Here is a 23,522-nt window from a genome sequence, read left to right as displayed (position 1 = left end):
AGGTCACTCCAGAAGACGGCGTAGGTTCGGGAGTGTTGGAGTCAGGTGGCACGATGTGGCGCGTCTGTGCGCGACGAGCCCGGATGCGGCTCCCCGAGCCGGGTTCAGAGCTCAGCAGGCCGCCCTGCGAGAGAGCCCGGAGGTCCCCAGCGCAACCCCGCGAGGCGCTCCGGCCCCGGCTCGTTGCCACGGCGCGACACCTGGATACGGCGGCGTCCGCGCCGTCTGCGGCTGGCGCCCCGGCCCGTGGACCACGCCGCGGGGTCGCTTCCTGCTGCCGCTGTTGGGGTCGCCCGACCGCCGCTGTTACAGTCTCCCCCCGCATCAGAAGGTGAGCCCCCGACCTGCCCTTCGCGAGACCCCGTTGTCCTTCAGAGTCGACTTCTTGGCCGCGAGTCTTCCTCGGAGGCCTCCGCAGTCCCGCACCCTCGCCCCGCACCTGCCCTGCGCCGCTCCGGTTCCCCGCTGTGCGGTCACTCTGCAGCCTCCTCTCCCGACCCGTCCCATTGAGAGACGAGCGCCCGCCCCCGGGGCTCCGTGTGGGTGTCTGCGCAGGGCCGGGCTCCGGCAGACCGGGAGGAGGAAGCTGGCACGGGAGGTCCTGGCGGCCGGAGCTCCCTGCACATCCCCACGGCCCCAGGGCCCAGCGGGTGGCGAGACGCAAACTCTTTGCATTACATTGAATGGCATGAAACGGGAAACCGGACGGAGAGGGAGGCAGCCCGTTTAAATGTTCGTGCTCCTCCTTTTCCTCCTCCAGGTTGCATTGCCCTCTCTTTCCCCCACCATGCAAGCAGGCACCATCGCCCGTTGGGAGAAAAAGGAAGGGGAAAAAATCAACGAGGGCGAACTCATTGCAGAGGTGAGCTGTTTTAAAATATGGAGATAAGTTAAAAGGGACCGAGTTAGCTAAACGGAGCATTAACTTTCCGGGTGGGTAGTTACTCCTTTTGCTTAAGAAACTGAGATGTTGATTTCAACTTGACGTTAGAGAAGCTTGGTTAAATGGTCAGCAGCTGGCAGAAATAAATTTTTAGCTAAGTTTTAAAAAATAATTCCTTCTTTCAGCGCTGTGATAGAGGTTGTATCTTCACTTCTAAACACAAGCTAATAATCTTCATAACTTGGCAGCACAAGCCTAAGCGCCTACTTTTGTGTTAAAAGGTTGAAACTGATAAAGCCACGGTGGGATTTGAGAGCATGGAGGAGTGTTACATGGCAAAGATACTTGTTGCCGAAGGCACCAGAGATGTTCCAATTGGAGCTGTCATCTGTATCACAGTTGAAAAGTGAGTAGCACCCTGGTGATTTTTGGAATTTAGGTGATTAGTGGGCTATTTTAACCCAGAATCGAGGAATTAGGAGTTAAAGGCTCCTAAGACTCCTTCTGTAGGAGCTAAATCTGCTTTATAACCCCCCACCCCCTTATACTTATGCATTCTTTCTCTTCCTTAGACCTGAGGATGTTGAGGCCTTTAAAAATTATACACTGGATTCGGCAGCACCCACCCCACAAGCAGCCCCAGCACCAACCCCTGCTGTCACTTCTTCGCCACCTACACCTTCTGCTCAGGCTCCTGGTAGCTCATTTCCCACTCACATGCAGGTGAGGCTCAGCCTCTGGGTGTTAACTCTAGAAAGTTTATTATCTATTCATTAGTTTTCAGAGATGGCTATCACATTCTGGAAACTGGCATTAAATATGGCTACCTCTTGTCGTGAAAGTAAATAGGAATTTAAACGTGAAAATTGATAACTTTTAATCCTAGTTACTTCCAGGTGTGTTATTCTCAGCCACAATGTAGTAGCAGGATAATGCTTGGCATTTTTCATTCACGACATTATGTTATATTTTGAGGATGATTTGTACTTAATATGTATAGATAGAGTTTTTAGTGGGCCTCAAGTGCTGTCTGTTGAATGAAAGTCCTCAATTGGTGTTTTCCTTTGCAATGTGGTGTTCTATTTTCTTTTCTTTTTTTTTTTAATATATTTTATTGATTTTTTTACAGAGATGAAGGGAGAGAGAGAGAGAGTTAGAAATATCGATGAGAGAGAAACATCGATTAGCTGCCTCCTGCACATCTCCTACTGGGGATGTGCCCACAACCCAGGTACATGCCCTTGACCGGAATCGAACCCGGGAGCTTTCAGTCCACAGGCCAACGCTCTATCCACTGAGCCAAACCAGTTTCGGCGTGTTCTGTTTTCTAAGAGTGTGAAGTAGTCCAGTAGTATTAATAAATGAGAGAATTAACAATAAAGAATAAGTGTAGAATAGACATATCTCATAGCATTGAAACAAAGCTGAAGGCAACAATCACAGTTGATTCTCTTAACTAAGTCAGTTTATTAGATATTAGGGTAATCCCATGTATATTAGTGTGTTTCTGATACCAGAAATGGATAAAAACCAGCTGCCTTCTGTAAAGGGTTAAGACTAGAACTTTTCCTTCACTTAGTTATTTGTAGAAATTTCTATACAAGAGTCTTTTTTGTGTTAACATAATGATCTACTCCATGATCTATTATTAACAGTCACTCATGAAGAAGTTTTGCCTGGTGTTTAGTTCAATATTTATTTCATCTTGTCCAGCAAATTCTGTCTCACTACATAACTTTGACTTCATTTCTCTCCATTTTATGTCTGTGGCTTTATATTCAAGGGTTAGGATTATGTCTTAATTATCCTAATTTTTTGTTGTTAATCCTCACCCGAGGACATTTTCCATTTATTTTTATTTTTAAAAATATATATTTTATTGATTTTTTACAGAGAGGAAGGGAGAGGGATAGAAAGCTAGAAACATCTATGAGAGAGAAACATCGATCATCTGCCTCCTGCACGCCCCCTACTGGGTATGTGCCTGCAACCAAGGTACATGCCCTTGACTGGAATCGAAACTGGGACCCTTCAGTCCAGGGGCCAATGCTCTATCTACTGAGCCAAACCAGCTAGGGCCCATGTCCTAATTCTTTTTTAGTGAGAGTTTTCATTAAAATTATTGGGTTAATAACATTAGGTAAATTTCAGGTGTACAGCCTTATACTACAATACATATACTCTGTTATGTGCTCACCATCTGAAGTCTGGTCTCCTTCTGTCACCTTGTATTTGATCCCCTTTATCCTCCTATTAACCCCCTTTCCTTCTGGTAACCACCAGTCTATTGGATCTGTAAGTTTGTTTTTGTTTGTTGCTTTTTGTTTTGTATCCTACATAAGTGAAGTCATACAGTTCTTGTCTTTATCTGTCTCACTTATTTAGCACAATATTCTCGAGATCTATTCATGTTGTCACAATGGCAGTGATTCATTTTTTTTCATGGCTAAGTAGTATTCCATCGTGTGTGTATGTGTTCCCCCAAAAATGTATGCACACACTTTGAATAATTTTAAAGGTAGTGTTTATTAAAAATACATTTCATTTTCAAAATTGAACTATCAGCTATTACAGTGTGTATACATTTTTGGGGGGATGCTGTGTATGTACCACATCTTCTTTATCTCAGCTCCACTAATGATAAGAAGTAGATGAAGATGACAAATTCTGAACAAGAAAAATATTTAAAATTTCTTTCTAATCAGAATTCTAAGTTTTGTTTTACTTTTTTCCCTGCCTTCGTGAGACATCAATTGAAATGATTTTCCTTAAAGCACTACAAAGACACCAAACAAAACCCATAATCAAGTAAGCATCCAAATTCAGTGGACACACAAGCCATATAAATAGGAAGACAATTTTTAATGTAGATTAGCCAGTCTGCTGTTTAGATTTTATTGGGGTGGAAGTGACTTGTAAAGAATAGTTCTTTTTTTGTTGTTTTGTTAATCCTCACCTGAGAATATATTTTATTTTGTTTTGTTTTCTCACCTGAGGACTGAGGATATTTTTCCCATTGATTTTCAGAGAATGGAAGGGAGTGGGGAGGAGAGAGAGACACACACATACATCAATTGGTTGCCTTCCACAGGTACCCCTACTAGGGGCAGGGATGGAACCTGCAACCTAGTAGGTATTGCCCTTGACTGGGGAATCGAACCTGAGACCCTCTGGTGTGCAAACTGATGCTCTTACCATTGAGCATGCTAGCCAGGACCGTTTTGTGTTTTTTGTTTATTTGTTTTTAATATATTTTTATTGATTTCAGCGAGGAAGGGAGAGGGGGAGAGAGATAGAGACATCAGTGATGAGAGAATCATTGATCAGCTGCCTCCTGCACACCCCACACTGGGGATCGAGCCCACAGTCCGGGGCATGTGCCCTGACCAAGAATCAAACTGTGACCTCCTGGTTCATAAGTCCACGCTCAACCACTGAGCCAAGTTGGCCGGGCTGGTTTTTTTTTTAAAATACATTTATTGATTTCAGAGAGGAAGGGAGAGAGAGAGAGAGAGAGAAGCATCAATGATGAGAGAATCTTGTTTAGCTGCCTCCTGTACACCCCCTACTGGGGATCGAGCCCGCAACCGGGGCATGTGCCATTAACTGGGACACTTCAGTCCGCAGGCCAATACTCTATCCACTGAGCCAAACTGGCCAGGGCTTAATTGATTTTTAGAGAGAGCGGAGGGGGGAAGGAAAGAGAAACATTGATCAGTTGTCTTCTGTATGTACCCTGACTGGGGATTGAACCCAAAACCTTTTGGGGTACAGGATGACGTTCCAACCAACTGAGTCACCTGGCCAGGGCAAGGGCAGTTCTTTTTTTTTTTTTTAAATATATATTTTATTGATTTTTTACAGAGAGGAAGGGAGAGAGATAGAGAGTTAGAAACATCGATGAGAGAAACATCGATCAGCTGCCTCCTGCACATCTCCTACTGGGGATGTGCCCGCAACCCAGGTACATGCCCTTGACCGGAATCGAACCTGGGACCTTTCAGTCTGCAGGCCGACGCTCTATCCACTGAGCCAAACCGGTTTTGGCGGCAGTTCTTAATATTAGTTGTTTTTGTCTTGGAAATATGTCTGGGAAGTTTGGGAGAAATGCAGTTTTCTCTGAATGAAAAGATAGATGCTAATACACAGAGTACAGCAAATTTTAATGGAATAGCCTGGACTAAGATCATTCTGTAAAAATGAAAAATTCTACCTTATTCTAAGTGTTAAAAAAGTTGAAAAGAGGTTCTTTGTTTAGATAATGAGGACTTAATTTTGACTCTAGAAATCTTTCCCATCTGCTCATTGCTTTTAACTTTGGAGGGTGGGTCAGAGTATTACTGATACGATAAAAACTTGAGATTTGAAGGATTATTTAACTTGCGGGACACTGTTGAGCACTAAGCTTTTGCTGTTTTGGGGGTATCCAGCAGATGGGAGTCTGGATTGTTATAGTCACTATCATTATAAAACTAAACTTGCCTGAATGCTATTGTATCCAGGCTTTCTAGTATTAAGCAATAATTGCTTGTTTCTACAGGTGCTTCTTCCTGCCCTCTCTCCCACCATGACCATGGGGACAGTTCAGAGATGGGAAAAAAAAGTGGGTGAGAAGCTAAGTGAAGGAGACTTACTGGCAGAGATAGAGACTGACAAGGCCACTATAGGTGAGATTTCTTCAGCTCTTAATGGTTGAGACTCTGAGTTTTCCAATGAGGGAAGAGGATTGCCGTCCTGTCCTATAATGAGTGAGTGATAACATGAAACATTTTAATTCTTAGGATTCATTTCCTGGAACAGGATATTTCATAACAAAAGTATGCCTAGTCAGATTTGTCAGTTTCATACTGCGCTTTCATTGAATCAGGGATATGTCAACTTTGAGATTATTTTTAGGTCACAATTTGCTTTTTAGCCTTATTTATGTTACTGAGAAGATATATCAGAACTGTGTTGTCTAAAGTGGGCAAGGGGAACATAACTCCCAAGGCAGGAAATACCAAAGAATGTAAGATGACTTTGAGGGAAAACTGAAACCAGGGTTTAAATTGTTTTCATAGTTTGAGAATGACTGATAGAATGTATAATACACCTGTTCAGATATCATATTTTCACACGTTTTTTCTATTCATTTTTATGCTCAGAGAAAAACTCACATAGATAATCATATATTTATGATAATACTTATAAATTATAGATAAATATATTTCTTTCCTGTTCAATCCCCAAAGATTCAGTGGGAGATACTGGGCATCCTCTGCAGTGGTTGTTTTCAGTTTGTGTTCCGAAATCATGAAATCATTGGCTTCAAACCCCATGATTCCTTGATGGCATTGTGGGGCAAAGGCGGACTTAACAAGCAGCACTCTACTGTGCCCTGCTCCCCTTTCTCACTTCTACCAGGGCAGCTCCTTATCTTTTTGCATATTGTGTTTCCCCCCATAGATTTTATTAGAAGAGTGAATTGTTTGTGAAAAAGAGAGAAAGAAACAAAAAACATTGGTAGCAATAGATCTGCTTTGCAGATCAGTATCTGCTTTGAATGCCAATGTTGCTGTAGAGGCTGGTATTCTAGAGACTAATCACTAGAGAAATATAATCTTGGTTAACTCTTTTTTTTTTTTAATAATATATTTTTACTGATTTCAGAGAGGAAGGGAGAGGAGAGAGAGATAGAAACATCAATGATGAGAGAGAATCATGCTTCCTGCATGCCCTGAAGTGGGGATCCAGCCCGCACCCAGGCATGTGCCCTTGACCAAAATCGAACCTGGGACCCTTCAGTCCACAGGCTGATGCTTTATCCACTGAGCCAAACCGGCTAGGGCAACCTTAGTTAACTCTTTAAACTCTATTGTGGTCTTGGAGTCCTTTATTTTCTTTTTATAAGGAAAGCAGCAGCTGAATAAAATGTAAGTTGCTGACACCATAGAAAACCTAGTAATACTGTATTTCTTAACATTTGGTAATACCAAATATAGCCACTTTGAAAAACTCCAAAGATGCTTTTAGTAGCTGCCTTTGTTTAAGATCCATTTGGTTCTGATCTATACCAGTATGCTAATGCCATCTTAGAGTCTGTGGGTCTGCCTAGGGCCTGCCCTTGGAGATGTTTTTAGGAAAATGTTTAGAACTAACTACTGTCTATAATCTCTCATAGTTATTTAACAGATACTTATTTAGTGTTTACTTTGTACCAGGTACTGTTTCTAAGTACTTGAAAAATATGAATTCATTTAATGTTCATAATATCTTGTGAAGTAGATAATATCCCCATTTTGCAGGTAAAGAAACTGAAACAAAAAAGTTAAATAGCTTGCAAAGGGTTAATATAGCTTGAAGGAGAAGAACCTTTTACTTAAAACTGTGTCATGAATTTGGAGGAGTAGTGGAATCCTTTAAGTTCCATAATAGTATTTCTTTCTGTTTAAGGTTTTGAAGTACAAGAAGAAGGTTACCTGGCAAAAATTCTGGTCCCAGAAGGCACAAGAGATGTCCCTTTAGGAACACCACTCTGTATCATTGTAGAAAAAGAGGCAGATATACCAGCATTTGCTGACTATAGGCCAACTGGAGTAACTGATTTAAAGCCACAAGCACCACCACCTACCCCTCCCCTGGTAGGTATGCTTCCAGAATGGAGGGAACACTATTTATCCCTTTCTTAAAATTTAGGGATTAGATTTGATGATATTCTAGGTTCCTTCTAGCTCTAAGAGTTTATGAATGAGAAAGGAAATGGCTAACATTTGTGGAGACCTACAAGGGGTGTGGCACTGCACCATTCACCTAATGGCCAATAATTTGATCCGTGTAGCTTTCCTTTTTTTCATGCTGTCTTGAGTCATGCTGAGAACAAAGCTGAGGTGACAGGTTCCTTTTTTGCTATAGATGTTTATGCATATGGAAGGTAATGCTTTATTCCCCATTTTCTATAGGATTTACTATGTAATCTTTGTCACTGTCAACCCTCTTGGTGGTCGCATGTTATAGTGGGTCAGGCTTATCTTTATAATACATTGGAACCTTGACATAACATGACTTGTTTTGCATAAAACTTAGTCTGACACTATATACTCTACATGGTATGCTATATACCTGTAAAATGAGCTTGTATGAATTCCAAGCATTGATAACAGTGTCGGAAGGCTTCTGCAGATGCCAGAATCATGATGGTGTAGACTAGGTACACATTTCTGTCAAAGAAAATTTGATTTCTGACTGCCATACATTCATGGGGAGCTGGCAAGTAGTAGTTTTGTTTTATTTCTTAAGGTACTTTCAACATGAGACCTTCCAGCATACTTTATTGTTTTGAAATTAGGTTTAATAAAAACGAAAACCATGTTGGTGATGTAAGAAAATGAAAATAAAGAAGTGGCAAGAGAGTAAAGTGAAGAAAATCTATAAGGATATATATACTGGTCAGCGGTATTAAATTCCATGCCTCTATGTTATCATGGAGTAAGATGACTTTGTTCTGTCTTTGACATAAAGTATTGCTATTGTTCATATGCCTATATTATGTTGATTAAGTAGGGAAACTGTTATGATCTTTGGAGGGAAAATGAAAGTTATTCAATTAAAATATCTTTGACTTAAAAATGTAAGCTGTTGATCTTTCAGACCAGTCTTTGCAGTGGTGAATTAACAATTTGTAACTTTCTTAAAAAGGCGACCCCTGTTCCTCCAACTCCCCAACCTGTAGCCTCTACACCGCCAGCCACCCGCCCGGCTACTCCTGCTGGACCAAAGGGAAGGTTGTTTGTTAGCCCTCTTGCAAAGAAATTGGCAGCAGAGAAGGGGATTGACCTTACACAAGTAAAAGGTAAGTCTGTTTCTATGGAATGGAGTTGTAAAGCTAAAATTTGGTTGAGTTTCTTCCTTAAGACCAGTAAATACAACTATATATAGTCATTTTTTCTGGGATGGTGGGGAGAAAGATGAGGAATGGAAATAACTCCTTTCCTGCTACCACAGATTTGGGAAATTTCATTGTGCTTTATTTAGTCTAAGATCTACCTATATGATTTAGATAGATTTTTTCTGTATCTAATCATGGGAACTGCTTAATTGTTGGTAAAAATTATTATGTGCTTATTCAGCAAAGTTGGTTTATAGGACTTGATTATATAATAAGAAATCTATTAGTTCTAGGCTGACTGAATGTAGCAATACACAATCACAACATGATGTTTGGGTGATTAGAAATGACTTAAAAACAAGTAAAGCTCCCAGAGGGCAAAAGAAAATGTTTTCCTTTTTCTCCCCAAAGAAAAAGTATAGCTTAGCATGGGGTCTTGAATCACTCCATCTAGGATTTAATTCTGGCTTTGTCATTTTCTGTGTAATATGTTCTTTGGTGAATTACTTAAAAGTGTATATGTCTTTATAGGAATTACTTACTTCATCTGTTTTTACATCTGTAAAACTGAGATAATTGTGTGCGTTAAAACAGGTGAAGTGCTTAGAATAGTATCTAGAATATATAAGTACTCAAAACATACTTGTTTTGTTCATATTGTTATTATTGCCTGGCATTTAAATACATGTTTTTAAACTAAAACTAAGCTAAAGTTTAATGTAAGGCATTAAGATTCTTATTGAGATAAGGGGAGAAATTACTATTTGTGGAACCTGGTTTGATGGCTAGTACTGTGTACTAGTCATGTAGTGCTACATTTAATTTGTGTAACACTTTTTGAAGTAAGAATTATTCCCTATTTTTTTGTATAAGAAATAGACTCTTAAGGGAGCTCCCTTTCTGTTAAGTAGTAAAGTTACAATTTGAATCTAGATTTAATTCTAAAGCCTGTATTCCCACTACCCTTGTTCTGCCTTCTGTTTTGATGTTCTGCCTTCCTTAATTACTTGAGAAAATAATAACTGGTTATTTTCCCAGTTGTCCAGCTATGGGCACTCAGTGCTGGTTATCTTTGCATTTAGTTGTCTTGTGGTTAGAAGACAAGCCAATCTCCAAAGATATAAGAATAAGATACTGTAAATTTTTGGACCTAAGAGGATTCTTGTAATATTGTAAGACCTGTTTTCCCATGTTAATGTATATAACTAGTATATTGTCATTCTTTATATGTTATTAGAACCAGGGACAACAATATAAGTTGGAATAAATTTTAAGGGGAGGAAGGACTGGGTTAATAAGTATATCTGGAGAATTTAGACAAGTAAGATGATTCATTTATTATTTAAACAAATACTCGTTGAGTATTGTTTATACATCCAACATTTGCTCATAAGACAGACAAGATTTCCATGTCAGATGGTTATATTACCAACAATAAATAAATAAATGAACAGAAAGGGAATATGGCATAGTAGTTAAGAGTGTAGATTCTGGAGCTGGAATGCTTGGGTTTGAACCCCAACTCTGCCATACATTATCTGTATGACCTTTTGTGTCTTAGTTTCTTCATTTGTATCTGAAAAGAATTCCTTATAGGTTGTGAGGATTAAATAAGTTAATAAACGGTATCTGCACATAGAAAGCATTTATAGGTATTAGCTATAATAACAATAACATTATTATTTAATAAGATGATTTACATGCTAACAAACCAGATGATATATGAGTGAGTAACAGGGTCAATAAATGTGCAGTTATGACTGCTTTTAGACAGGGTGGTTGGGGAAGTTCTTTCTAATGTGACATTTGATCTGACCTGGAAGACGAGTCAGCTATGAGCCAACTATGTGGAAAACTGGGGAAGAAGCATTTTGGGCAGAGAGATCAGTAGTACACAGTTTGAAAGTGGAAAAGAGCTTAGCATATTTGAAAACCTAAAAGTGGCCTGTGTTAATGGAGCATAATGAGCAAAGAAAAGGTCTAATGATAGATGAGGTTGAAAGAAACATGGGTGAGACCATAAAGGACTTTATAGCTTACTAGAGGCCTGGTGCATGAAATTCATGCATGGGGGAGGGGGGTGTCCCCTCAGCCCAGACTGCACCCTCTCCAATCTGGGACCCTTCTGACATCCCTCTCATAATCTGGGACTGCTGGCTCCTAACTGCTCACCTGCCTGCCCGCCTGTCGACCCTAACTGCCCCCCCCTTCCAGCCCGGTCCCCCCTAACTGCCTCCCCCTGCCGCCTTAGGTTTGATAGTGGAGGATGGGTAGAATACCTCTCTGGTTGCTGCTATTCGAAGTGAGGATATCAGCTGGAGAATGAGTGTGGCTAGGTTTGAGGTTAGGTTGTATAGTGTTCTCAGAGATTGGGAAAGTGAGTTCAAGGAAAACATAATTTCAGTGTAGTTTTGTGTCTCTATTTTAGGTTTGTGGTACAGTTAGTCAGCTAGGTGTGTATCTCACGCCCCCCCCCCCCCCCAAAACCCACACCCACACCCACACCCGCCCAGGAAAATTAAGCAACTCTGGGGCTGGCACTGTGAAGGCTGACATTTTGGAGTTTGATCAGGAAGTGATTATAACAGTGATCCATAGGGTGTAAAATGGGTAAGGAGGAACTTTAGACAAAAGGAAATAATGGATGATGAGAACAGAGGAGTCAGTGGAATGAAGGTCTTGATGAGGTCAAATAAATTTTACAGGAGGGAGAGGGAGTGGTTTAGAATAAGTGAGCTGAGAGGATCATTGATTGTGTGGTGTTTTCTGACATCAAATGTATTTTTTCCACACCAACAATCAGTTCTACAACACCAACTGGGTATCCAGTAATTCAATCCTATCATGACACTAACTATCCAGAGTGAGTGTCAGACTCCACAGGATTAAGGGCTCAGTCCCATGAGACACTCCTACTTCAGATACCAGTTGCAAGTCCTGGGACCACCAGACTCCTGACCTACTGGCTGTAAATCAGGAGTTCTTAACACCCCTCTCCCCCTGGTGCAATAATGTACTAGAATGATTCACAGAACTCAGGAAAAGACTTTACTTACTATTACCATTTTATTGTAAAGGATACAACTCAGAAACAGTCAAATAGAAGAAATACATAGGACAAGGCATGGGGTGGGGTGGGGTGGGATGGGTTGCAGAGCTTCCATGCCCTCTCTGGGAGCACCACCCTCCCAGCAGAGTGATGTGTTCACCAACCTAGAAACTCAGCAAATCTCATTATTCAAGAATATTGTTTTAATTTTTATTGGAGAGAGACACACATCGATTTGTTGTTCCACCTATTTTTTGCATTCTTTGGTTGCTTCTTATATGTGCCTGACTGAGGATCAAACCTGAAACCTTGGCATATGGGACAATGTTCTAACCAACTGAGGTACCCAGCCAGGGCTCAGGAGTCTTAGTAAGAAGGTGTGGTTAATTAAATCATTAGCCATTGGTTGTTGGGCTCAATCTCTCTGTAAGGACAGATTACCCTTGACTGGAATCGAACCCGGGACCCTTGAGTCCGCAGGCCGACGCTCTATCCGCTGAGCCAAACCAGCTAGGGCAAGCCATATTGTTTTATATTTTTTTGATGCAAAGCACTTTCACATCACTATCGCATGAAAAAAATTTTTTTTTCAATTGCTGTTGACATACAATATTATATTAGTTTTTGGTGTTCAACATAGTGGTTAGACATTTATATACCTTACAAAGTGATTACCCTGATAAGTCTAGTACCCATCTGACATCATACATAGTTATTACAATATTATTGACTGTACTTTACATAACCCGCAATTTTGTCACTATCCCGTTTTATCCTGTGAGCAGGAACTGTTATTATAGTCTCTCTCCTACAGATGAGACTGAAGTGACTATAGCTATTTGTTTAGTTTATATTTGACAACAACCGTACATTCTTGTCCTAGTCTAGTTTTCTTCCCTTTACCAGTATTGCTTTATGATGGCCTGTTGTGCCTTCCTGGGGAGATAGGCAAAAGCATGTAACTCCTAATAGTTAGGTGGCTGACGGTTAGCATAGGCGAGGCAGTGCTACAGCTTTCCTTCTTTTGAGGGGTTGCAGTGTCAGATCGGCCTTGGTTGTAAGGGGCGGTTATGGTTTCTTCTGTCTTTAAAAGGAGGGGAATCTAATAGGGGTACTGCTACCTCTGTTCTAGAGCGCCTGGTGAGGATAAACACAATCCTAGCCAACTCAATTTTCATAATGAAGGAAAGGAGTTGGGACGAACTTCATACAACGTGAATCCTTTTAAAAGTCTGCCTTGGGGGAAGATGAATCAATTTGACCAAATTTTTTCTAGAAGTGGGCCATTGTAAAAGGTATTTTAATAACTAAATTCTGAATCTCCTTAGAATTAAGGTTCAGGATTATTTACTACTTGGGTCTGAAGTTAAACCTAAAGAGGTTGTGGATGGGAGGAGGAAGGAAATTAAAAATAAACTCTAGTAAGAACTTTGAAGATCTTTCCTTATGTATGACATTACACCTATTTCCTTCAGAGTCTCCAACACAGGCCAGTTTAGACTTAGACCCTTGGCTACTATGGGAAAGTTGTGAAAAATGGAGACCACATAAGGAATGAATGGTTCCACAGATAAGATCATTATGACTTAGAGTAATTCATGGTTTTGGGGTAAAAATATTAACTTGCCTGATTTATCTAACACAGTTGTTACCATAACTGTTGACTCTGTACAAAGGGAGTTCTTTTCTTTCTTTTTTTTAAAAATTGATTTCAGAGAGAGACATCAATCATTGATTGGCTACCTCCTGCACACTCCCTATTGGGGATCTAGCCCACAACCCAGGCATGTGCCCTGACCCAGAATCAAACTCAACGCTCAACCAGTGAGCACACTACCTGGGCTCTTTATGGTCAAATGAATCTAGAACCCAAATGAGATCTCTTTAATGGTTCAGAAAGAAGTTTATTTGAGCTAACCAGGAAGAGGCACTTAAACTTCCTTTTAGAGGTGTAAATTGTACTCAGCATTACCCTTATGCTGGTATTTCCCAATTTGAAAGTAAAGGAGATGAAAAAATAAAGTACAATTTAATTAGATAAAACTTCAAAAGAGGAATACTTGCTATAGTTAAAAAGAATCACTTTTGCCCAGCTGGCGTGTCTCAGTGGTTGAGCCTCCACCTATGCACCAGGAGGTCATGGTTTGACTCCTGGTCAGGGCACATGCCCGGGTTGTGGGCGTGATCCCCAGTGTGGGGTGTGCAGGAGGCAGCCCATCAATGATTCTCTCTTATCATTAATGTTTTTATCCCTTTCTCTCCCTTCCTTTCTGAAATCAATAAAAAATATATTTAAAAAAGGAAAAGAAACACCACGCCCCCTGCTGGGGATCGAGTCCGCAACCTGGGCATGTGCCCTTGACCAGAAGCGAACCTGGGGTCCCTTCAGTCCTCGGGCTGATGCTCTATCCACAGAGCCAAAGCAGATAGGACATCATCATTGATGTTTCTATCTCTCTCCCCCTCTCCCTTCTCTTTTGAAATAAGTAAAAATATATTTAAAAAATAATAAACCACTACAGATGAAGCAAGAGCACTCTGTGAATTAAAAGTAACAATCGACAAAAGCTGGTATTTCTAGGAACTTGAGAGGGCAGGGTTAAGGCTGTGATCCCTTCAGCCTTTGATAGAGAACCTTAGGAACTTGCGCGCAGAATCACAGTGTTGGTCTCCTTGAGGAACCAGCAGTAGGGTGTTGTCTGTGGGATTGATATTTATGTATCTCTTCCAGGGACGGGACCAGAAGGCAGAATCATCAAGAAAGACATCGACTCTTTTGTGCCTACTAAAGCTGCTCCTGTGAGTTACATTGGCTTTTTCCCCCCCAGTTTGTCCCCTGAAAAGTGCTTTGTCCAGCCTATTAGACCCTTTCATACATTATATATGAATGAAATAGCTTAATCAGAATTGTGTTTTCTTTTGCCTGATGTCAGGGGTTAGTAGTATATGGATTTGAATATGATGTCATTCATCTATAAAAGCAAAGATGAGACACTAAATTGACATGCATTCCAAATTGTGTTATTGTTTTTTTAATAGTGACACTACATTTTTTTCTAGCACATCCTCTTTTTTCCATTCAGGCCCTATTTTTATTTTATTTAATTTTTAAAATATATTTTTATTGATTTCAGAGAGGAAGGGAGAGGAAGAGAGAGAGAAACATCAAGGTCACAGTGCCCTGACTGGGAATCAAATGTGACCTCTTGGTTACAGGCTCAATCCCCCAGTGTGGGGCATGCAAGAGGCAGCCAATCAATGATTCTCTCATCATTGATGTTTCTATCTCTCTTCTCCTCTCTCTTCCTCTCTGAAATCAATGAAAATGTATTTTTTTTAAATTATTTTGACAAACTAATCATTATACATACTCTGGCTCAAAGAACAGTGATACTTAAAACATGATTACAGAATTCTAAGTATAAAAATTAAAATCAAAACTCTTAAGCATGTCCAAATTTGAATCCCTTTTGCACTTGGGATAGAAACAGCTATTTTTTTATTAGCCTTTTAATTTGTATTTTGTTATCTGTACAAGAGTCAGTAGTAGTTGTTTCCATTTGCTTATGCTAAGGTTGATCCACAGTTACTAAGAGCTTTTTTACCTTCTCATAGGCTCCAGCAGCTGCCGTGCCTCCCCCAGCTCCAGGAGTGGCACCAGTACCTACAGGTGTCTTCACAGATATCCCAATCAGCAACATTCGTCGAGTAAGAGTATTATCATAAATCTGGAACTAAGGCGGTGGGAGCATCTTCATTGCATCCATAGTTTGAAACGGACCTTTTTTAGTTGGCAGTCTTAGATGATTAGTTTAAGAGATGTTTGCTTTGGCCAGTTACATACTTGGGGTAAACACTGTTCTGATTAAAAAATGTTAGAAGGGGCTAAGGTACGGTGTAGTCCTCTGTCTTCCAATTCTAATAATGCTTTTGAGGTAAACATTACCAGGAACAGGGTAAAGAGGCGAACAGAATCCTGAATTAGTTAAAGTCTCACCTCAACTCAAGATAATTGACTTTTGAATCTCTTTGGTTTCAGGTTATTGCACAGCGGTTAATGCAATCCAAGCAAACCATACCTCATTATTACCTTTCTATTGATGTCAATATGGGAGAAGTTTTGTTGGTACGGAAAGAACTTAATAAGGTAAAAGGTCTGGAAATTCCAACTCTATAAACCACTAAACATTGACATTTTTGCCCATATCTTTTGTAACAGTATGCCAGTTGATGGAATATGGGTGTCATCTTAATTTTAACTTGGAAAAACTGTCCTGGAGAAACTGCATTTTTCTAACCCTTGATTAAAGCCTGTCATTTACAGTTGACTGCCTTGGATCCATTTTAGCCTAGCAGAGTCACTATGATTCTATGAGACTACTGAGTCCTTTGATAGATAAGATACAGTGTGTTTACTTTGTGTTTATAGTTAAAGTACCAAACACTTATATAGTGTTTAGCATAAGTCACTTTTGGGAATGCAGCATAAGGCATAGTCCTTCTCCATGAGCTTATCTAATTAAGATCATGCATGTGAAAAAGAGAGAGGCAATTTTTTTAAATATATTTTTATTGATTTCAGAGAGGAAGAGGGAGAGAGAGATAGAAACATCCATGATGAGAGAGAATCATTGATCGTCTGCCTCCTGCAAGTCCCCCACTAGGGATCGAGCTCACAACCCAGGCCTGTGCCCTTGACCAGAATCGAACCTGGGACCTTTCAGTTCGCAGGCTCTGTCCACTGAGCCAAACCGGCTAGGGCAGGAGGCAGTTTTTATTAAAGTAAAAATATTCATTTGTAGATCAGTCTCTGTGGTAATGCCCCTGGCCTGCTAGATTACATTGTTAAGTGTTACCGGAGTTCTGAGAACGGGGAGACCAGTGACAGAGTTGGGGAATTCAGAATGGTGTAGGAAACACTTGGTTGAACTGTGGAAAATAGGAAGTGTTTGGACTGGCAAAAATGTTGAAGAAAGTTTTCTCTCTCCCCCCTCCTCCTTTCACACTCTCCCTCCCTTCCCCCCACCCCCTTAAAATCAATAAATTTTTTTTTTTAGTCCTCACCTGAGCATATTTTTACATTGATTTTTTTTTAGAGAGAGTGGGAGAGGGAAAGACAGAAACATGGATGTGAAAGAAACACATCGATTGGTTGCCTCCTGCACCAGCCCTGACCAGGGCCCAGGCCGGGGAGGAGCCTGCAACCAAGGCGTGTGCCCCTGACTGGAATTGAGCCCAGGACCCTTGAGTCTACAGGCCGACACTCTATCCACTGAGCCAAACTGGCTAGGACGTTTTTTTTTTTTAAGGGAAATAAGGATAGCATATTTAGGAGATAGGTTACCTTTTCTAGAGTGGATACAGTTGTTAGTTTAGGGAAATACCTTATTTATTTATAAGCAGAAGAATTTGGACTTGATGAATTAAACATTAAGTAATAGTGACATGATGTTAGCAGTATTTTAAGAAAAATTAATATGTTAGATTTATACATACTGGCATACCTGAATGGTAGATAATATTTTTGCTTGTCAGATAAGCATGAAGTTATGGTGGTAAGAATCTAGACTACCATTTGTATTAATGAAGTAGGAGACAGGAAGATGAAAAATATTTTCAAGAATTGAAAAGAGCCACACTTCTTAGAGTGGCATAGGGTCCTTACACAGGCTGTCTATAACCTCTCTGACTTCCTCTTCTACTACTTTCCCACTTGCTCGCTCTGCTGAAGACACAATAGTTGCCTTGCTATTCCTCAGCATCTACCTGTACACCTACATGCTGTTCCCTCTGCATGGGCTATGCTTCCTCTAGTATCTACCTGGCTTCCTCCTGCTCTTCCTGAAGGATTTGATTTAACATTACCTCGTTTTCTCTGGTCATCTTACTCTAAAGCAGTGGTTCTCAACCTTTTGGCCCTTTAAATACAGTTCCTCATGTTGTGACCCAACCATAAAATTGTTTTCGTTGCTACTTCATAACTGTAATGTTGCTACTGTTATGAATCGTAATGTAAATATCTGATATGCAGGACGACCCCTGTGGAAAGGTCGTTCGACCGCCAAAGGGGTCTCGACCCACAGGTTGAGAACTGCTGCTCTAAAGTTAAGGGAAGAGGAATGAGGTAAATAAGTTCTCTCTTTAGATCTTTTTCCCAGCTTTATTTTTCTCCTTAGCTCTTAACAATGTCTATATGTTTATCTTATTATCTATTCATCCCCTTTAAACTGTAAGCTACCTGATAATAGAATTTTTTTTAAAATATATTTTTATTGCCCTAGCTGGTTTGGCTCAGCAGATAGAGCGTTGGCCTGCGGACTGAAGGGTCCCAGGTTTGATTCCAGTCAAGGGCATGTACCTGGGTTGCGGGCACATCCCCAGTGGGGGGCGTGCAGGAGGCAGCTGAATCGATGCTTCTATCTCATCGATGTTTCTCTCCATCCCTCTCTCTCTCCCTTCCTCTCTGTAAAATATCAAAATATATTTTGATATGATTTCTGAGAGGAAGGCAGAGAGAGAGAAACATTAATGATGAGAGAGAATCTTTGATTGGCTGCCTCTTACACACCCCCTACTGGGGATTGAGCCCACAATCAAACCCAGGACCCTTCAGTTCGCAGGCTGACGCTCTATCCACTGAGCCAAACCAGCTAGGGCTGATAATAAAATTTATATACTTTTTTTTTTATACTTTTTTTTTCATTGTTTTATATCCAGGGCTTTAGAGTTATATGCCAAACAGGTGCAAGAATGGATAAATGAAGCAGTGAAGCATCAGCACAACTTTGTAACTGGCCTCAGGGGTCATAGATGATGACAGACTTTCACTGTCAAAATATTAAAGCTGTTTTATAATATATTTGTGAATTAGGCATGAAAAATATATGTCTAGTATATTATTTTATTTAATTACTGGAGGCCCGGTGCACGGATTCATGCACTGGTAGGGTGTGTGGCCTGTGGGGATTGCCTGCTCTGGGAGCACTGCTCATCCTGGTCAGCCAAGCGGCTGTGGCCCTCTGAGTGGCTGCTCCTGCTGTGGGAGTGCTGCTCATCCCAGTCAGCCGAGCAGCACTCCCACTGTGGGAGCGCACTGACCACAGATGGCAGATCCTGAGTGTCTGGCCCCTGGTGGTCAGTGCACGTCATAGCGACTGGTCGACCAGTCGTTCTGTTCTGCTGGGCTTTTATATATAGAGATATTAAATTGTTTATTCAGTTATAATTAAAAAGCATGCCATTCACCCATTTAAAGTTTACAATTCAGTGGGTCTTAGTATATTCATAGTTGTATGACAAATCATCACAATAAATTTTAGAATATTTTCATCATCCCAAAATGAAACCATACACCTTCCAGCTATAACCGCAGCCCTAAACCGCCACTAATCTACTTTCCGTCTTATAGATTTGCCTATTCTGGATATTTCCTATAAGGGTTAGGGATATTAAGATGAGCACAGGATGTCTTTTCATTTATTTAGTTCTTCAATTTCAATGATTTTTGTAGTTTTAGAGTACAAGTTTTTGCACTTCTTTTGTTAAATTTTTTCCTAGGTATTTTCTTTTTAATACTGTTATAAATTTTATTTTCAGATAGTTTGTTACTATTGTATAGAAATACAAATTGACTTTTGTATATTGATCTTGTATCTTACAACATTGGTTTTTAGTTTGTTTCTTGGGATTTTCTATATACAAAGTCATGTCATCTGCAAATAAAGATAATTTTGCTTTTTCCTTTCTAATCTGGACGCCTTTTATTTCCTTTTACTATCTCACTTCTCTGGCTTGCACATCTAGTGCAATGTTGAATAGAAGCGGCAAGAGTGGACACCTTGTCTTATTCTTGATCTTAGGGGGAAATAAGTCTTTCCCCAGTGAAATATGATGATGATTGTGGAGTTTTTGTAGATCTGTTATCATCAAGAAGTTACTTTCTGTTTCTGGTTTGTTGAATGTTCTTATCATGAAGAATTGTTGAATTTTGTCAAATGCTTTTCTGTGTCTCTTAAATGGTCATATGGTTTTTGTCCTATATCCTATTAAGACATTATTACATTAATGTAATAATGTTAAAGCAACCTTGCATTCCTGGAACAAATCCAATTATGTCATGGTGAATAATCTTATTTGTTTGTTTGTTTGTTTATTATCATTACTAGAGGCCCGGTGCATGAATTTGTGCACTCGGGGTAGGGGGTCCCTCAGCCTGGCCTGTGCCCTCTCGCAGTCTGGGAGCCCTCAGGGGATGTCGGACTGACTGCTTAGGTCTGCTCTCCAAGGGTCTAAGCCAGCAGTCGGACATCCTTAGCATTGCTGCGGAAGCGGGAGGCGCTCCAGCCACTGCTGCTGTGCTCGCCAGCCATGAGCCCAGCTTCCAGCTGAGCGACACTCCCCCTGTGGGAGCACACTGACCACCAGGGGGCAGCTCCTGCATTGAGCATCTACCCCCTGGTGGTCAGTGTGTGTCATAGCAACCGGTCGTCCCATTTGGTTGATTAGCATATTGGCCTTTTATTATGTAGGATTATTTTTTTAATCCTCACCTGAGTATATTTTTTCATCCTTTCCCCTTCAGAACATTTGTAAATCCCTCTCGCCATCTCCTTTCCCAAGATTATATAATTTCAGTATTTGGGAAGATAATTTAAAAAACAATGGTTTCTTGTCTTTGCAGATGTTAGAAGGGAAAAGCAAAATTTCTGTCAATGACTTCCTCATAAAAGCTTCAGCTTTGGCATGTTTAAAAGTTCCTGAAGCAAATTCGTCTTGGCTGGACACAGTTATAAGACAGTAAGTATAACACTGCTGGGGAAGGTGTATCCATCAGCAGTTTTGTTGTGTTATCTAATGTATACCTAGGAGTGTAGGGTAAGGAGAAATGGAATACAGAGAGGACTATAACTGCCATAGTAAAACAATTTGTAAACGGCATAGAACTATTTATGAGATAGTTCTAAGTTTACATAGTAAAGACTACAGATTCTTTGTATGAGCTCAATAAAGGGAGATGAGTGTATATATATGTACAGTTAAGTTGATAATGATTCTTACAAAGGAAAGTGATATATTTTTTTGTTCACTAGTTCTGCTGAACTTTAGAGGGGGGACAAATTTGAAAACAAACCAAAAAACAGTTTTATTAATGTTATGGTGACATGTGACTAGTGGTGGCACCGTGTCTTTCACATATTGTCTCATTTAATCCTATGACCACCTTATGAGCTAGGTGCTTCACTCCCATTTTCTAGACGAAGAAACTGAGGCTTAGTGAGTTAAATAACTATCCCTGAGTTAATATGTTAATAGAACTGTGATCAGAAACCAGGATTCTGACTTCAAAGCCTAGGCTTTTCCTATTATGTAGGCTTTTAAATATTATTAATTTAATTTTTATTAAAATAATAGTATATATGTTAAAATATTGCTGCATGGCTTACAGGGACCTGCTCAGCCTTTAATCTGAAGTCCAATCCCAAGAGGCAAACACAGATTTTAAACTATTATTTCTTTTGGTATTTACCTTCATAGTGGATTTTTTTTTCATTTCTTTTACTTTACTGAATGATTTCCTATTAAAGAAGAATTAAGATTTAATTTATTGTACCCTCCCTAAACACTCCCACCCACCCATCATCTTACAAAATAAATTATAGCACAAATTTTGTTTATGACTAAAATGTTTAGTATGCTTTGAATACTAACCTAACTGCTTTTATTTTATTTATAATCCTCACCCGAGGATATTTTTCCCCCATTAATTTATTTTTTAATCTTGTTAAAAGTATTACATGTCCTCTTTCTTCTACCATTAACCACCTCCAGCTATCTATTCCCCCCCCCCCCCCCCACACACACACCCCAGGCTTTCACCACCTAAATGTCTGTGTCCATGGGTTATGCATATACTAGTACATACAGGTCCCACCCACCCACCCACCCTTCCCTGCCTCCCCTCTGAGATTCTGCATTCTGTCCTATGCTTCCATGTCACTGGATCCTCTCTGTTCATCAGTTTATTTTGTTAATTAGATTCCACATAGGAGTGAGACCTACTTGTCTTTCTCTGACTGACTTCCTGGTATTTCACTTATCATTATACTCTCCAGGTCCCTCCATGCTGTCTCAAAAGGTGCAAATGTCCCACAGCTTTTTATTATTTTTTAAATTGATTTCTGAGAGGAAGGAAGAGGAGAGAAACATCAATGATCAGAGAGAATCATTGATTGGCCGCCTCCTGCATGTCCCCTTCTGGGGATCAAGCCCACAACCTGGGCATGTGCCCTTGACCAGAATTGAACCCAGGACCATTCAGTCCACAGGCCGATACTCTGTCCACTGAGCCAGACTGGCTAGGGCTGTATCACAGCTTTTTTTTATCCACTCATCTACTGATGGGCACTTGGCTGTTTCCAAATCTTAGCTGTTATAAATTGTGCTGCTATGAATATAGAGGTGCCTATATTCTTTCTGAGTGGTGTTTTAGGTTTCTTAGGATATATTTCTAGAAATGGGCTCACTGGGTCAAATGGCAGTTCCATATTTAATTTTTTGAGGAAACTCCATACTGTTTTTCCATAATGGCTGCATTAGGCTGCATTCCCACCAGCTGTGCACTAGGGTTCCCTTTTCTCCACATCTTCACCAACACTTGTCATTTGTTGATTTGTTGATGGTAGCCATTTTGACAGTGTACTTACCTATATAGTTTAAGTTTAAAAATTTTGGCTCTCAAAAGAAATTTTAATCGTTGTACTGTTGATATTTGGCTCTGTTGACTAATGAGTTTGCCGACCACTGGCCTAACACCTAACTGTTTGTTTTTTTAATGTTTGCACCTTCTCGTTTTTTTTTTTTTTTTTTTACTTCCTTGCTCTCTAAAGCTGTAACGTTGAAAAATCACAGAGCCTGTACAGCTGCCACTTCCTGGGTCTGGTGATCCCTGGTGGCCACACACCAACTCACATTTACAGCATCCCCAACATGGTCGAGCCTCATCATTTCTCCTACCAGACTCTGAATCTGTGGGCATCTCATGCAGAAACTATCCTGAATTATTAAAGCAGCACAAAGTTGCCTGGTGGAGCCAGGACTGCTTTTTTTTTTTTAATAAGTCTTTATTGTTCAGATTATTACAGTTGTCCCTCTTTTTTCTCCCCATAGCTCCCCTCCACCCGGTTCCCACCCCACCCCATGCCCTTCCCCCCCATTGTCCTTGTCCATAGGTGTTCAATTTTTGTCCAGTCTCTTCCCACACCCCCCACACCACCTTCCCCCCGAGAATTGTCAGTCCACTCCCTTTCTATGCCCCTGATTCTATTATATTCACCAGTTTATCCTGTTCATCATATTTTTATTCACTTGATTTTTAGATTCACTTGTTGATAGATATGTATTTGTTGTCATTTTGTTGTTCATAATTTTTTATCTTTACCTTTTTCTTCTTCTTCCTCTTCTTAAAGAATACCTTTCAGCATTTCATATAATACTGGTTTGGTGGTGATGAACTCCTTTAGCTTTTTCTTATCTGTGAAGCTCTTTATCTGACCTTCACTTCTGACTGATAGCTTTGCTGGATAAAGTAATCTTGGTTGTAGGTTCTTGCTATTCATCACTTTGAATATTTCTTGCCACTCCCTTATGGCCTGCATAGTTTCTGTTGAGACATCAGCTGACAGTCGTATGGGTACTCCCTTGTAGGTAACTGTTTTTCTCTTGCTGCT

The 23,522-nt window shown here is 40.3% G+C and overlaps 1 protein-coding gene across 1 annotated transcript in view; it reads left to right on the top strand.

The window, feature by feature from the left end:
- The first annotated feature begins 53 nt into the window (after window positions 1-53).
- Window positions 54-23,522, top strand: part of DLAT (dihydrolipoamide S-acetyltransferase) — a 29,628-nt gene continuing 6,159 nt past the window's right edge. Inside the window, 12 exon segments of the mRNA XM_006093496.3 lie at window positions 54-78; window positions 81-331; window positions 761-862; window positions 1,165-1,289; window positions 1,456-1,606; window positions 5,424-5,550; window positions 7,316-7,503; window positions 8,558-8,711; window positions 14,528-14,595; window positions 15,412-15,504; window positions 15,836-15,943; window positions 20,477-20,592. Of these exon segments, the coding sequence (XP_006093558.1) occupies window positions 54-78; window positions 81-331; window positions 761-862; window positions 1,165-1,289; window positions 1,456-1,606; window positions 5,424-5,550; window positions 7,316-7,503; window positions 8,558-8,711; window positions 14,528-14,595; window positions 15,412-15,504; window positions 15,836-15,943; window positions 20,477-20,592 (1,508 nt within the window).

This window comes from Myotis lucifugus, unplaced genomic scaffold, assembly GCF_000147115.1.
Source record: "Myotis lucifugus unplaced genomic scaffold, Myoluc2.0 scaffold_117, whole genome shotgun sequence".
Lineage (NCBI taxonomy): Eukaryota > Metazoa > Chordata > Mammalia > Chiroptera > Vespertilionidae > Myotis > Myotis lucifugus.
The sequence above is the reverse complement of the archived record's forward strand: the minus strand, read 5'-3'. Positions and strand labels throughout refer to the sequence as shown.